The 16,727-nt window shown below is 32.0% G+C and overlaps 1 protein-coding gene across 1 annotated transcript; it reads right to left on the bottom strand.

Moving 5' to 3' along the window:
* Positions 1 to 635: 635 nt before the first annotated feature.
* On the bottom strand, positions 636 to 2,215 carry LOC136208162 (agamous-like MADS-box protein AGL62). Its single transcript, XM_065998976.1, has 2 exons — positions 1,877 to 2,215; positions 636 to 1,019 (listed from the first exon to the last, which is right to left on the bottom strand). The coding sequence occupies exons 1-2, from the start codon at positions 2,213 to 2,215 to the stop codon at positions 636 to 638; spliced, it is 723 nt and encodes a 240-aa protein (XP_065855048.1).
* Positions 2,216 to 16,727: the final 14,512 nt, after the last annotated feature.

The following is a 16,727-nucleotide window of genomic DNA, read 5'->3' as shown; positions in this document are numbered from 1 at the left end:
TGTCCTCTCCTGAACTCATAGCAGCGTTGGACTTCCCAGCTATTGCAGTATCAGCAACGGTCCACCTCTCAGGTATGGATTTGGATGTACCTGCCACTCCTACCATAACCCACCACACCCGTCCATCCACCATCCCCGGCTCACGTAACCACCAAGACATAAGAGGCGAGACCCCTCGTCGTAACACTTCAGACGTAGACACCAAGGTATCCAATCAGAAGGTCGCCGCAACAATACACGTACGAGAGAGGACTCGCAACAGAAACATGGCCGAAATTTAACCACTAGTAAGGTTCAAAGGCTTAATATGTTTTTTTTTTTATAAAATTCAAATTTGCTTTTATGTACACTAAAAAGATGTTTTTGCATCAAAGAAGATAATCATATAAATAATCTATGATAATTAAAATAAAAACGAATATTGACATGAAAACTAAAGATTTACAATTAACATTAATATTAATGAAAAACTAACATATAAATAGCAAAGAACAAAAAGGATGTATAAAACATAAAATGATATTATGATAAACTAGCAAACAATAACAAAGTTTAGAAAAAACCTAAAAACAAATACACAAATAATAGACAATATTATGATAAACTGTGTCTGTGCTATCAAACAATATCAAAGTTCAGAAAAATCTACGTCCAAATTGAAATTCCTGATTATTAAATCCCGGATTATTAAATCCCTGACTATGATTATTAAATCTCTGACCATGATTATTCATAATCCTATCAGGATTAAAAACTTCATTTTTGATCCCAAAAGAGGACATTGCAATTGCTTGATTCGAACTCAAACCTAAAAACTGCAGACGAGCTTCTGAATTTTGGATCTGAATCATATTTCTTACATTCTTCCTCAAATCTTCCATTGATGCTTTCAACAGTTGAAGCTGAGCCAAATCAAGTTCATCAATCTGCTTTTCCCACCAAAACTTCTCACTGCTTAACTTTCTAATTCTCTTCAGTTCTTCCCCTCTTTTCTTCTCCATCTCCAGCTGATTCATCACCTGATATATATCATTTTCATAATTAGTACTTCGGAGTTTTGACACGTGTTTTGAGTGCAGAATCAATTCGTCGGACTCATATACACTCTAGAGTCACGCTTCAAAGGTAATAAACTGAGGAGTACATAAAATCTCATGTTAATAATATAATATGTTAACCTGATATACATATATAATTTTCATAATTAGTATTCGGAAGCGCTTAAAGAGTTTTGACACGTGTTTTGAGTGCAGAATCACTTCATCGGACTCATATACACTCTAGAGCCGCGCTTCAAAGGTAATAAACTCAGGAGTACATAAAAATCTCATGTTAATAGTATAATCTGTTAACCTAATATACATATATAATTTTCATAATTAGTATTCGGAAGCGCTTAAAGAGTTTTGACATGTGTTTTGAGTGCAGAATCACTCCATCGGACTCATATACACTCTAAAGCCACGCTTCAAAGATAATAAACTGAGGAGTATATAAAATCTCATGTTAATAATATAATCTATTAACCTGATATACATATATAATTTTCATAATTAGTATTTCGAAGCGCGCACTTAAAGAGTTTTGACTTATGTTTTGAGTGCAGATTCACTTCATCGGACTCATATATACTCCAGAGCGACGCTTCAAAGGTAATAAACTGAGGAGTACATAAAATCTAATGTTAATAATATAACCTGTTAACCTGATATACATATATAATTTTCATAATTAGTATTTCGAAACGCGCACTTAAAGTGTTTTGACTTATGTTTTGAGTGCAGATTCACTTCATCGGACTCATATACACTCCAGAGCGACGCTTCAAAGGTAATAAACTGAGGAGTACGTAAAATCTAATGTTAATAATATTAACCTGAGTGAGTTGATTATTGAGGTCACGGATGTTAGCGTTCCGATGAGACTCGATCAGCTGCATAGTCGGGGAAGGATGAGCCTGGTTGTTGCCGCTCAGGTATCGATCAATCACAGTTTCAACAGACGGATGTCCGAAGGAAAACACCTTCTTCCCCGGCGAGAAGACGATGATACCGATTTCGGCACCGCAGAGAGTAGAAAGTTCACTGGCTTTGTTGAAAAGGCCGGCACGTCTTTTGGAGAAAGTTACCTGCAGATTGTTTTCGTTAGCCATTTTCACCATCGGAACCTTTTGTCTACCTCTGGTCTTCTTCCTCTTCTTCTCCGTCGTAGCCATTAAAATGAGAAAACACAGATGAAAAATTGGGGGATTTCAGTTTGTATGGAAAGCACAGATGAAATGAAAATTGGGGAATTTATATGAAATTGGATTTATGAAAAGTTGTCTGGATTCATGAAAAATCGTGATTATTGGCATAATTGGGAAATTTATTTGGCATTCCATTTTGATTAATCAACATTCAAAGTTTCTTGCTGTCACCGGAGGAAATAATCGGAAAATTTATGCTTATGTTTTGCAATCTGAGATGTTTTCTTGATTTGCTAATAGTATAAATTAGATTTTTTAATTTTAAAATGTTTTGTGATTCTTTACATTTATATTAATAAAACAACATTTATTTATTTTATTTTTGTTATTTTTTTAATTTAAATTTAAAATAACTAGTTTAATTTATTTATATTTATATATTTTTTAAAAGGTAAAAGGATGGATTGAAATTCAAATAAGGTTTGTACCTTTTAAGTTGGAGAGTTAAATTTAATTAGATAAAAGTTATTGTTATTTTAATTTTATTAAGGGTTTTAAAAGTTTAATATTATTTTTTATTCCTGATGATATAAATAAAAATTGTTTATTGTTTATATTTTTAATATGTAGTGAAGATCTAAAACAAATGATAAAAGCCTCTAATCAACTTAACATCTCCAAATAATAGAATTATGTTTATACTTTAAAAGTGTATATAGAGATCAAATAGTAAAATTCAACATAATTATAAAAAATTTATAATTGAATCCCTCTAGTTCATTTATTGAATTTTATTTTTGGGTATTTTCCTCTTTTCTATTTTCTTCATCCAATCAAATCCCTACTTTTTTCCTGTCCGCCTACTAATACACTTATGTCTTAGTTTGTGAATGAGAACAATTTCTAAATTATTCATGAACCTACATGAAAGATAGTGACGATTGGTACTCGCTCTAAACACTAATTGTACTACAGTATAATAGTATTTTAATTAATTTATGATTAATTTTTTTTAAAGTATGGTAAAAATATTTTTTCCAAATATTTTTATATTAGTATTTTAATAAATTTATTATTAAATTTTTTTTGTGGTATGGTTGTTTTGTTTCTCTTTCAGGAATTTTTATTGCTGAATTACAAAATGAATTTTCCTTTTGAAAAAATTAAAAATTAAAAACTAAATTTTAATTTTTCTGTTCATTTTGTACCTATTCAAACCAAAGATACTTGTTTTTAATAGATTTAAATAAACTTATATTAATTTAGAAACTAATTTTTATTTTAGAAATCTCCCTGTTTTTCTTTGAATTTTTCTTAGTATAATGTTTTCAGAGATAACAACATATTCTACCTAGAAAATATTTAATAGCTTTGAACCACTTGTATTTTGGTATTTAAATGAAAAGTTTTCAGCCCAAGCCCATTAGCTAGGCCCAGTCGAATTCCATGCAATATTTTTACCTAGGTGCATTTCAGTCTTTTAATTATTTTACCTTAGGTATAAATCTCATATTAACTACCGCTTTACTTTTAACCCACTCGGATACCCTCTTTAAGCGGATCCCATGTATTATTAGTGTTATGTCTTAAAGATAATTGTTTTCGAATATTTTATTTATAAATAAAATATTTATTTTGAATTATTTGATTCATTAGGTCATTATTGAAAGATACTTTATTTTTTTTTATCTAAGATAAAAAAAATCATTACTTTATGTTTCATAACATAAAGTGTTCGTATAAGATGAAATTATATTAGATTATAAATGAAGTATTTCCAAGCTCCTAGTGTCGAGCGATGACCTAGCAACCGTAGCCGGCGCCTTACCGCTCCCGTGTTCCTCCTCCTTCGGCTGGCCGTAGACGAAACCATGTCGACTGCAGCTCCGGTCACCCTTGATGATCACGTAGACATTAGAGTTCTCTTCAATCCAAAACTCCGTTATGAAGCCAAACTAGCTAATACGATAGCAATCTCGTCATACTCATTATTACTAAGACGGAACATTCTAGCAACCCCAGTATCCTCAGTGACAGTTTCAGAATTTGGGGGAATTCGTTCGGTAAGGATTACACAATCGGCTTATGACAGAAGAGTGGCGCTATGCGAACATTGTCTAATCGAAAGATTAATTCTATCCAAAGGTGATTCCTTATGGAAGGTCAGGGATTCGAAGCAAGCCCTAACAGCAGCGTGGGGCATGACAAAAATATGGAAGCTGATCTCAATTGGGAGAGGTTTTTTCCAGATTTTTCTCCAATATAAGGATTCAAAAGAATTGGTACTGAGCATATGGATTTTGAACATGAAGCTAGGTACCTTCCGATTATAGCTATGGAAAGCAGATTTTGATCCTTCTGTTGAGAAATCTACACATGCTCAGGTATGGGCTCATTTATATGCTTTGCCATTGGATTATTGGGATGTTCAAATTCTATCTGACATTGCGAATGGACTGGGAGGTTTGATTAGGCTTGATAAAGCTACCTTAGAAGGAGATTTTGGGCATTTTGCTAGATTACTAATTGACATTGACCTAGCTTAGGAATTGCCAGTAAAATTGGGCATTGAAAGGGAGGGTAAACAATTCTAGATAGAACTGGTATGTGAGAAATTGCCAAGTTTTTTTTAAATTTGCTCTAATATAGAGCATATGGAATATGAATGTAAACAAAATTTGAGGCCGGAACTTCCGAAAGCTAAACAGTTAGAACAACATGAAGCTCCCCGTGTTAAACCCATCAGGAAAGCAACAGTGCCTGAACAGGCCTTGGTGCCAGTGACAATAGTAACAAAACAATTGATACAAAATCTCAATAATGCCTCCGGATAGCCCCTAGGGAATTCTCTACAACATGTGGCAGATTCAGATTCAGTTGATGAAGAATTCATGGAAGATCCAGGTGACAGGCCGCCATACCCTGGTAATTCAAATATTCAACCTCAAATAATGGAAGACCCGACATCTCCTTCGATTAGCTGGGCTCATCAAGTAGAGTCTGAGAATCTAAATTGGGAGACTGTAACCTCTAAGCCGCGGAAAGCTGCTTCACGACCTTCAACTAAAACCTATCAGACTCGTGTTAAATGGGTCGAAAAACTTCCAGCTTGATTTAAATGACTCTGCTCTGCTTGAATTGTAGGGGTATCCTCAATTTGGATACACATAGATATTTAGGCAATTTATGTACTGCATATAAACCAGATTTTCTTTGTTTAGCGCAGTCAATGTGTCGATTGGACGCTATTGATCAGCGATTCTGGAATAGATTGGGTTTGATATTTCTTGCTTCTAATCATAGATACTGTGAGATGGTTTGGTTGTTTAAGTCGACCAGGGTAACTTACCCGGTGTCAGTAATGGCTTGACATGAGCAGTTTATACTGATGGACTGTATTATTCATGGACTTCATCATAAGATGTGCTTCGTTTATGGTAGTATTTGGGCCAATAGGTGAAAATTGTTGTTCAAAGAAATACGTGCATTGCAACTGGTGACCCCATGTTTGTGGATGGTAGCTGGTGATTTTAATGCAATTGTAGGTGCCCATAAAAAGAGTGGCAGGCCATCGGCCTTGCATCCGTTCAGGGAGTTTATTGACTTGGGGGAATGGAGAGAGGTGCACACGATGGGACCTTTTTATACTTGGTAAAATGACCGTTAAGCACGGGCAAGGGTTGACAATAAGCTTGACAGGGTAGTGGTTGTTGGAAAATTTTGAATAAAAGTATATACTAATTTAAATACCAACAAACATGTCCTTTCATAGTCGTGTCCGTCGTGAACAATCGTGTTCGTACGTGAACAGTTGTGTCTGTCTGTGTGCAGTCATGTTCGTTCATGAAAAGATATACCCTTTCGAGGTCTATTTATATAGAATGGATTGTCAAATTCATAAGTGGTTGATTAAAATAAATATTCTTTAAATGTTTATGTTCTCTATCTGTTCATAGTGTTCTTGTTTTCCTATCTCCGGTGATAACGAGCCTACACACGGTTTGAATTCGCTTGCATAATCTGTTGTATCCTGGGAGACGATTGTCAATAGCGACAACATTTGTCTTACGGAAACTGGTAATACAGGCCTCGGATTTGTCTAACTCATTCCTTTTAATTTCTAGTTTTTATTATTCGTATATTTTTCTGTGTTTGTTTTATTTTTTGGTTAATCACATCCAACATTCTTAAGACATACGTAATTGTTTGTCTAACAATGGTTTTGGGTGATTTTTCAAACTTTTGGTCACTCAACTGCACGATTCTAACTAGGCGTCATTCAAATCATCACCCTTTGTTGTTCCGTTTTTCTCAAAATCCATCACATGGAGACTGTTTTCGCTTTAGGGCAATGTGGGTCTCTCACCTGGGCCTTAAAGACATTGTCCAATAGTTCTGGACTGGTTCCCACCCGATATTAGGCCCGATGCAGCTTCTGGGTCATAAGTTAAGGAGTATGCGAAATGTTTTGCGATATTGCAATAAAGAAGTGTTTGGTCACTTGGATAGGAGCATCAGTAATAGTGAAAATAAATTATCAGACATTCAGGCGTACATTACAGCCAACTCGATTGTTTCTCTTCTGCATTGCATGATCAGGAGCTTCAGGCTCACGCTCAACTCGATTTGCATTTGTTACAGAAATAAACCTACGTGAAAGTAAAAAAGTAAAGTGAACTAACTGGCTCTAGGAGACTAGAATAACACGTTCTTCCACAGAATGGGATCTCAACGAAAAACCACCAATGGTATCCATGCTATGATCATCGATGGTGAAATCTCGATTGATGCGAATCGAATAACAGCTCACACTTCTTCTTTCTATGAACAATTGTTCAAAAAAATCAAGGGGCGAATTGGCAGACTTTTCAGCAGTTCAGGGGGTAATTCCGCAGCTTGTCACTCTAGGTGTGAATGAATCTCTCCTGCGATGTTCGTCGGCGGATGAGATAAAGAATAAGGATATGAATATGTCTGCCTCTAGCCACCAGGGCCTGATGGATTCACTAGTTTGTTTTTCCAATCTTTTTGGAGCATAGTTGGCGCTGATGTTTGTGCTATGGTATTCCAGTTTTTCAACATGGGCTTTATCACTTCTGGGTTGAATTCTAGTGTCATGGCTTTGATCCCTAAGGTGGATGGGGCCTTACAGATTGAACAGTATAGACCAATTGTAATGAACAATTTCTGCTTTAAATTAATTTCGAAAATTTTAGCTAACAGATTAACGCAGGTGGCAGGTGAAATTTTCTCTATGAATCAGTTTGGTTTCATCAAGGGCCGTAGTATACACCAATGCATCGCAGTGGCTTCAGAAGGTGTTAACTCGTTACAGAAGCAGTATTTTGGGGGGAACATGAGCATGAAAATTGACATTTCTAAGGCATTTGACACTCTTGACTGAAATTTTCTATTTGCGGTAATGGAATCTTTTGGTTTCTCACTTCAATTCTGGGACTGGATACTGAACATCTTGTCTTCTGCCAGAATTTCCATCATGACTCCTTTGGGTATTTCCGATTATTTTGCTTGCTCTCGTGGGGTCAGGCAGGGGGATCCATTGTCACCCACTCTCTTCAGTCTAGGAGAAGACTTTCTTAGTACACTTCTCACACAATTGGTGGAAAGGGGTCAGTTAGTTCCGGTTACCTATGCTGCTCCACAAAGGCTGTCCACGCATGTCTTAGCGGCCTAACCTAAGATGGTATATTGTGGAACATTAGGAGTAGTATATTACGTGTTCTATGAAAGAAGGAAAAATTCTATAAATTTAGAAAAGATGAAGAAATTAAAAAATTATTGTTTAGTTATAATAACCTTATTTCAAATCTTCTGTGTTTTTACTCATAACACAAGCCAAAAGTAAATTAGTAAAAAATATGATTGTTCAAATCAGACGTGTCATACAATACAAATAATTTAACAATTTAACAGAATTTAACCAGAAAGTATTCTAAAAATAATATAAAATAATTTGCATTTAGTCTTATAACATAAAAAGATTAATAAAATTAACAAAAAAAGTATATTAAATATTTTAAAATCATAAATTAATAAATTCAATATAATAAATTAAAAATATAATAAAGCTAAATATATAAACTAAAAAATATATTTTTTATAATCAAATTTGAATTATATAATTTATTAAATTTTTAAGATTCATTTTGTATATATTTAAAGTTTAAATTTAATTAAATTTTATTAGTGATGAAAAATTAAAACAAGAATTTTTTTTAAATATTTATTGAAATAATAAAAATTATTGTTAAATAAGATATATATATGCTATTAATATTAAATCATTAAGTAAAATATAGTCTAATGGTAAAGCATGTATATATGCTTGAGATGATTCGGTTTATGATTCAAATGTAATTGGACCAAATCGCTCAACTATAGTTAATTGTTAAACTGACCGGTATGAACGGCTCTGGCTAGATTTTTTTAAAACTTAAAATTCTATCCACTTCCAACTTGGAAATATGACCAGTTAAAATAGATGATATATATGTATATATATAAGCAACAATTTCAGAATTCACTTACTGTGATATGATAATTAAAATGTAATTAAGAGGTTAATAAATTAAATAAAGGTGCAGATTTAACAAAGTAGCTTGGAGTTTTTTTCCCCTATAAAATTAAACAAATGTTTTTAGCAAAAGTTAAAAATGAATTGATAGTTCCAATGAAATAATATCACATTTGGACTGGTTTATGGGTTTGGGTATCCATCTGATCCATTTAGAACCGTTTTATATGGATTGGGCTCGTAACCCATTAGGTATTTGTCAATTTAACCATTATGCATCTCATGAGAAAATTTTGAGAAAATTACATCAAAAAATCAGATTTTAATTTTTTATTTACAATTATAAAAATTATTTTTTATGTATTTTATCATTTTAATTTTAAATCTTAAAATATCAGAATATTATAACTTTATTTTTGTTTTTGTCAAATTTTCAATTAATCAGTTGTAGAAAAAAAAAAGTTTTAAAAAAACCACCAAATTTGACATTTAAATAAATTTGTTTAAAATTTGAAACACTTATAAATTATTTGTTAATCCTGACTATTATGTAATTTATCCGATATTTCTTCGTATATCTCCATCAAAGATTCATAAAGGCTAAAAATAACCTCAAAGTTAGCAATTAGGATAAATTGAACTCAAATTAAATTTGAAGCATAAAATTTAATGGCAAAGTATAGAAAAAAAAGTGGCATGTGATTTGAAATACAATTTTGGAGTTTAAAAGTTTTTATATATATAGAGATGTATAGTATGCATTTTTTTTTTCACGAAATAAAGTATTTGAAATTACAATATTACTGTTAGGTTCTGATAACAATGAAGAACATTTTTATCTTTTTTAAAAAATTGCTTTTACATATAACAACACACAAGGTCCCAAATCGAAGATCATGGTAAGAGGAGCAATATGCACCCGCTGAAGATCAAAAGGAAATAAACCCGAACGTTTATTTTAAGCATTTTGTATTACTAATTGTTATGCTGATGTGGCAGATCGTATATTAAATTCTTTTTTTTTTTTGAAACAAAGATGAAACTCATTCCTTAAACCAAATCAGCGACAATAGACTCCTGCAACCAAACCGGGGCAGAAAAGGACACAAACTCGCTAGCATTGGACAGGGCATGTCGTGCAACGACATGAGCTCCCTTGTTCGCTAGGCGTGGAGAGAAAGACACTTTATAATCGTGTCGACAACTTAACAAAGACTTACAATCCTGAATAATTGACCCATAAACTGACAAATATTTTCTCAATCAATGGAAAATAGAAAGATAATTGTTTCCATTATAAACACCATGACAGCAAGAAACTTTGAATGTTTGATTAATAAAAATGGAATGCCAATTTTTTTTTTTTCCAAATATGCCAATATACATGATGATTCATGAATCAGTGTATGAAGACAATTTGATTCTTTTCAAACCCTAATATTTTCATATAAATTCCCAATTTTCATTTGTGTTTTTTCATCTGTCTGTGTTTTTTTTTCTTCTTTTTTAATGGCTACAGAGAGGAAAAAGGAGAGCGAAGGTACACAAAAGGTCCCGATGGTGGAAACGGCTAACGAAAACAATCTGCAGGTGATTCTTTTGAAAAATTATATTAAAAATGTAAATGTAGTATAAAATGTGATATATCGAATGATGAAATTGATAAAATTAAGAACATTAAAAAAAAAAAAGTTAAGGGAGTAGTTATTTATTTTTATTTTTATGGTATAGAGGTGTTTTTTTTAAGTGAAGATGAAATTAGATAAAAGGTAACATCGATATGAATGAATGAAAGAAAAATAAATTGAAGAAACACCAAATTAAGAAAATCGAACAACTTTCTTAATTTTTTTTTGTAAGACACTCCCCCACTCTTTTCCCGTTACATTTGCACACTACCCGTTACAAGTTTAAGATTATAATGGTTTTCCTCCATTACACTCTCTCCTTGCAACTAGCGCTTAGAGTTTTTTACAATCTTGCCGATTACTCCTAAGAGATATCTCTGACATGGTTGCCGTCTCCATTTAACTCTACATCCTCTGTGTAGAGGATCTTTCTAATTTGATAAAGAGATTTGAGACTGGAATTAGCTTTAATTCTGAAACAATATATACTAAAACGCAAATAACATAGTTTTCTGCGATTTGGCAGCCATTTCATGCCAAAAAAAAGTCCAAAAAAAACATTTACATGCCTAAAAAAACCCGATCTAGTATAAAACACGAAATTAAGCATCAAAGGAATAGAATAGTAAAGAATAGAATAGAAATGTGGAAAACACGAAAACGTTAAAAAAACGTGAAAAGATGTGGAAAAAACGAAAACATTTAAAACATGAAAACCTGAAAAAAAATAGAAAACAGAAAAACGTGAAAAAACACACACAAAAAACGTGAAAATTTGTTAAAAACACAAAAGGTGAAAAAATGCGAAAAATAATGAAAAGTAAAAAAATATTAAAAACATTAAAACATGAAATTTTTTTTGGAAAAACACGAAAATGTGAAAAAAATGTTAAAAACACGAAAAACGTTTTTTCACATTTTTGACATTTATTGTATGTTTTCTCGTATTATTAACGTTATTGTACTTTTTTGCATTTTTCTTCATTTTTTCGTGTTTTCACATTTAGTTTTTCGGTTTTTCCACTTTTCGCGTTTTTTTTTTGTGTGTTTTTCACATTTTTTCATGTTTTTCGTATTTTTCACATTTTCGTGTTTTTTATGTTTTTTACGTTTTCGTGTTTTGGTCGCATTTTTCGTCTTTTCATGTTTATCGCGTTTTTCACGAATTGTCACGTTTTTGTGTTTTAGCATTTTTCGTGTTTTCATGTTTTTCGTATTTTTTCATGTTTTCGTGTTTTTCGTATTTTTTCACGCTTTCATGTTTTTTGTATTTTTCACGTTTTTGTATATTTCGTGTTTTGTCTTTTTCGCGTTGTTCATGTTTGGTGCTTTTTCAAGTGTTTGCTTTTTTTTGTGTGTGTTTTTGTGTTTTTCGCGTTTATGCACCTTTTCTTGTTTTTATGAGTTTTTTTGTCATATTCTCGTGTTTTGTACGTTCTTCATATTTTTTCGTGTTTCATATTTTTCATATTTTTACATTTTTTAACGTTTTTTCAATGTTTTTCTAAACGCGTATATTTTTTGGAAAATGTTTTACCCTCAAAAAGGTAAAACATTTTCCCTTATTTCTTTCTTCCTTATCCATTGACTGACTATTTATTTTATTGCCCAAACAAACACTGAAAAATTGGAAAAATATTTTCGCCCCGAACAAACAGGGTCTTAGAAAAGATGAAGAAAATAAAAAAATCTTATTTAGTTATAATAACCGTATTTCAAATCTTGGGTTATGCTATGCTTACTTTGTTTTTGACAAAGTAAGCATTATTTTGTCTTTTTCCACCATTGGATGGTGATGAACTTTGACAAAGTAAGCTCATCTAATGGTAGAAAAAACAAAGTAAATCTTACTTTGTCAAAAACAAAGTAAGCATAGAAGGCACCTTAAATCTTCTGTCTTTTTACTCATAATACAAGACAAAAGAAAATTAGTAAAAAGATATGGTTGTTCAGATCAGATGTGTCATGCAATGAAAATAATTTAAAAATTCAACCAGAATTTAGTCGGACGGTATTTTAAAAATAATATAAAATAATTTATATCTAGTCTTATAACATAGAAAGATCAATAAAATTAACAAAAAATATATATTAAGTATTTTAAAATCATAAATTAATAAATTCAATATAATAAAGTTCAATATATAAACTAAAAAATATATTTTTTTAATCAAATTTGAATTATATAATTTATATAATTTATTAAATTTTTAAGATTTATTTTTTATATATTTAAAGTTTAAATTTAATTAAATTTTTATTAATAATGAAAAAATAAAACAAGAATTTTTTTAATATATATATATCGTATTAACAATCGAAAGATGGTCAAAAGAAAAAATCTCTATTTGACAGGGCTTGTTCCTATACCTATGAATTCCATTGGACCCAGAAATGATACATTGGAAGAATCATTGGGTCTTACAATATCAATAGGTTGATTGTTTCGATCCGGTATCTTCCAAAAGGAAAAAAGATCTCTGAGAGCTCTTTCCCGGATCTGAAAGAGACCATGAGTGCTCACCCCGCCCTTGTTCTGTCTCGTCCCAATTTCTATCAATATATATATGTATGCTATTAAAATTAAATCATTAAGTAAAGGCTTAATACATCATTTGCTCCCTGAACTTGTCCAAAATGGTTGATTGGCCCCCTGAACTTTTAAAGTGTCTCGATAGCTCCATGAACTTACATAAAATGTTCAGTTAGCTCCCTGAACTTGCGTAAAACGTAATCAATTGATCACCCGGTTGTAAAAAAGTAAGTTAAATACGGAAAATGTATTGCACGCGTCTTAAAAAAAGTAAAACAATCAAGATCGGGGTATTACGGTTGTAATATTAGAGAATACAAGGTTCATAGTTGAGCAAGTAATAACTTCATTTTTACTCTATTCTTAAATTATGTAATAACATTTTAAGACACGTTGAATACATCTTCCGCATTTAACTTACTTTTTTGCAACCGAGTGATCAATTGATTACGTTTTACGCAAGTTCAGGGGGCTAAGTAAACATTTTATGCAAGTTCAGGGGGCTATCGAGACACTTTGAAAGTTCAGGGGGCTAATCAACCATTTTGGACAAGTTCAAAGGGCAAATGATGTATTAAGCCTTAAGTAAAATATAGTCTAATGGTAGGTAAAGCATGGTACGTAAAGCATGTATATATGCTTGAGATGATTCGATTTATGGTTCAAATCTAATTGGACCAAATCGCTCAACTACAACTACATTAATTAGTTTACTCTTAAACCGATCGGTTTGAACGGTTCTGACTAGATTTTTGTAAAACTTAAAATTCTATCTACTTCCAACTCGGAAATGTGACCGTTTAAAATAGATGATATACAGTATTAACAACACACAAGGTTCCAAATCGAAGATCATAGTAAGAGGAGCAATGTGCACCCGCAGAAGATCAAAAGAAAATAGACGGGAAAGTTTATTTTAAGTATTTTGTATTACTAATTGTTATGCTGATGTGGCAGATCCGTATATTAAATTCTAGTCTATCAATTCGTGTATAAATAGATAAATATTTTCTCAATCAATGGAAAATAGAAAGATAATTATTTCCATTATAAACACCATGACAGCAAGAAACTCTGAATGTTGATTAATAAAAATGGAATGCCAAATTGTTTTTCCAAATATGGTGATTCATGAATCAGTGTATGAACACAATTTGATTCTTTTAAAACCCTAATATTTTCATATAAATTCCCAATTTTCATTTGTGTTTTTTTCATCTGTCTGTGTTTTTTTTCGGCTTCTTTTTTAATGGCTACCGAGAGGAAAAGGAAGAGCAAACGTAGAGAAAAGGTCCAGATAGTGAAAATGGCTAACGAAAACAATCTGCAGGTGAGCTTTCTACTCTCTCCGGTGCCGAAATTGGTATCATCGTCTTCTCCCCGGGGAAGAAGGTGCAAAGAGGCTCATCGGAATGCTAATATCCGTGACTTTAATAATCAACTTACTCATACCCCTCACTTTATTATCTTTGAAGCGTGTCCCTCTAGAGTGTATACGAGTCTGATGAAATGATTCTTCATTCAAAACACGTGTCAAAACTCTTTAATAGAGTATAAATTTACTGAACTGGTCCAAGTCTGGATCAAAAAAAATTATTATTTTAAAGAGGTTATTAATTTATCAAGTATTAATTTATGAAGATTTTATTGTATGAAAATCATATATTGTAGGTGATCCATCAACTGGAAGTGGAGAACGAAAAAGGAGAAGAACTGAACCGAATTAGAAAGGCAAGCAGTGAGCGGAAATTCACAATCTGGTCCGCTTTTTACCCTTTCGAGTTCAAGTTCGAATTCGAGTTTGATTTCGAATCACATTGCTAGTAATCATAATGAGGGATTTAATAATCAGGGATTTGGCAGTGGCTTATTTATTTGGAGACTTGATTAATTAATTTACCACAAAAAAATACAGTTTATCATAATATTGTAATTTTCAAGTCTTAATTTATGTATTTTTCATTTTCGTTTTAATACATCCTTTGTTCGGGTTTTCATCGATGTTGATGTTATTTTATACCTATATTCTAAATCTTTAGTTCTCATGTGAATATTATTTTTTATACTTGTATTATTTTAGTGTAGATAAAAGCAAATTTGAGTTTAATAAGGAAAAAGGCAAATTTGAAAAATTATATTAAAAATGTAAATGTAGTATGGTTCAAAAAAAAAAATGTAAATGTAGTATAAAATGTGATATATCAAACGAACATCATATACAATCCCTTAAACTTGCAACTTTTTTTCACCTGACCCCCTCAACTTAGGGGACAACCTCTCAACCCATTCAACTCTCTAAAAACATCACATATAGCCCCTTAGCGCCTACGTGGCTCTGACATGGAATAAGTTGGGAGTGCACTCATTAGAAAGCGCGTGAAGATTGGCTTTAGAAACTTCAACGGTAAAAAAATCCTCTTTCTTCTTAAATCCCTAACGTTCTTCTCCTCAGAAATCCTTCCTTCCTCTTTTCCGATTCCTTCGATTCACCTCTTTTCTGTCTCCGATTGGTCTCCGATTCAAGTTCAACAGTAAGTATCATCTCCTTCATCTCCTTTATTCCTCCTCTACCTTCTGCTTTTTATTCTTCTTCTCCTTCTTCTTCTTCTTCTGGTTTGCCTCTTTCTTCTTTTAAGATAATTCCTTTTTTTTGTCAATTAGGTTAGGGCTTGTGTTGTTCTTGAAACCGATTTCACGGTGGGTACTCATGAATCATGTTTTTATGGTGAATATGTTGTACTTAAGGTTTCGTGGAAACCTGCAAATCAAGGAAGAAAACTTTACGGATGCCCAAATTATGGGTAATTTACTGGATTTACATGGAAAAATTTAAGAAAAAAATGACATGTGACATTGGTGTGGTCAACAGTCAAGCGTGTTTTCTACATGAGTCAATATTTTGACCGGATATAGGAGTGTAAGGGGCTGTATGTGATATTTTTGGAGAGTTAAGGGGGTTGAGAGGTTGTCCCCTAAGTTGAGGTGGCCAAGTGAAAAAAAGTTACAAGTTTAAGGGGTTATATGTGATGTTTTTGGAGAGTTAAGGGGGTTGAGAGGTTGTCCCTTAAGTTGAGGGGGCCAGGTGAAAAAAAGTTACAAGTTTAGGGGGTTGAATACCTATTAAGCCTATATCAAATGATGAAATTGATAAAAGTAAGAACATTAAAAAAAAAGTGGAGGGAGTAATTTTTTTTTTTCATGGTATAGAGGTGTTTTTTTAAGTGAAGAATGAAAGAAAAACAAATTGAAGAAACACCAAATTAAGAAGACTGAAAAACTCGTGATAAAGCCCTTAACCTGTTGGTTGAGAGCTTACTTATGACTATGGAGGTGTTTATATAGGAAAATTACAATTGTTCTTTACCTTAAACACTTTCTTCAAGTCGTGATTTTTAGTTCCTCATACTTCTCCGAGTTATGATTTTTCTACAACTCTGATAATCAATGATGAATTAGAAAGGAAATAGAGTTATGGAAGAAGAAAAGAATTCGAATTTTGTCGAGCGCATAAGAGAATATGATAACTGTACAAAAAAATTGGCCTTTTCATTTTCCTATTTCTTGTTTAAATTATGGGATAAGGTGTAAAAATATCTCTAATGTATACGTTATGAAGTAATTTTATCACTAACATCAATTTTACTCATAACTTTGGCGTTAAATAGCAATTTTACTTCTAACGCTGGTAACTTTGATCAATTTCCGACATTATTATAAAACACATGTATTTTGTTGTATATTCTAGACCAATTTTATATCAGTTTGTTCTAAAAAAAGATTTCATATACTTTGTGAATGTTAGAATTTGAGGTTAATATTTATAAATTCGACAAAATATTTGAT

The sequence above is a fragment of the Euphorbia lathyris genome, chromosome 10, assembly GCF_963576675.1.
Source record: "Euphorbia lathyris chromosome 10, ddEupLath1.1, whole genome shotgun sequence".
NCBI lineage: Eukaryota > Viridiplantae > Streptophyta > Magnoliopsida > Malpighiales > Euphorbiaceae > Euphorbia > Euphorbia lathyris.
This window is presented reverse-complemented; position numbering and strand designations above follow the sequence as displayed.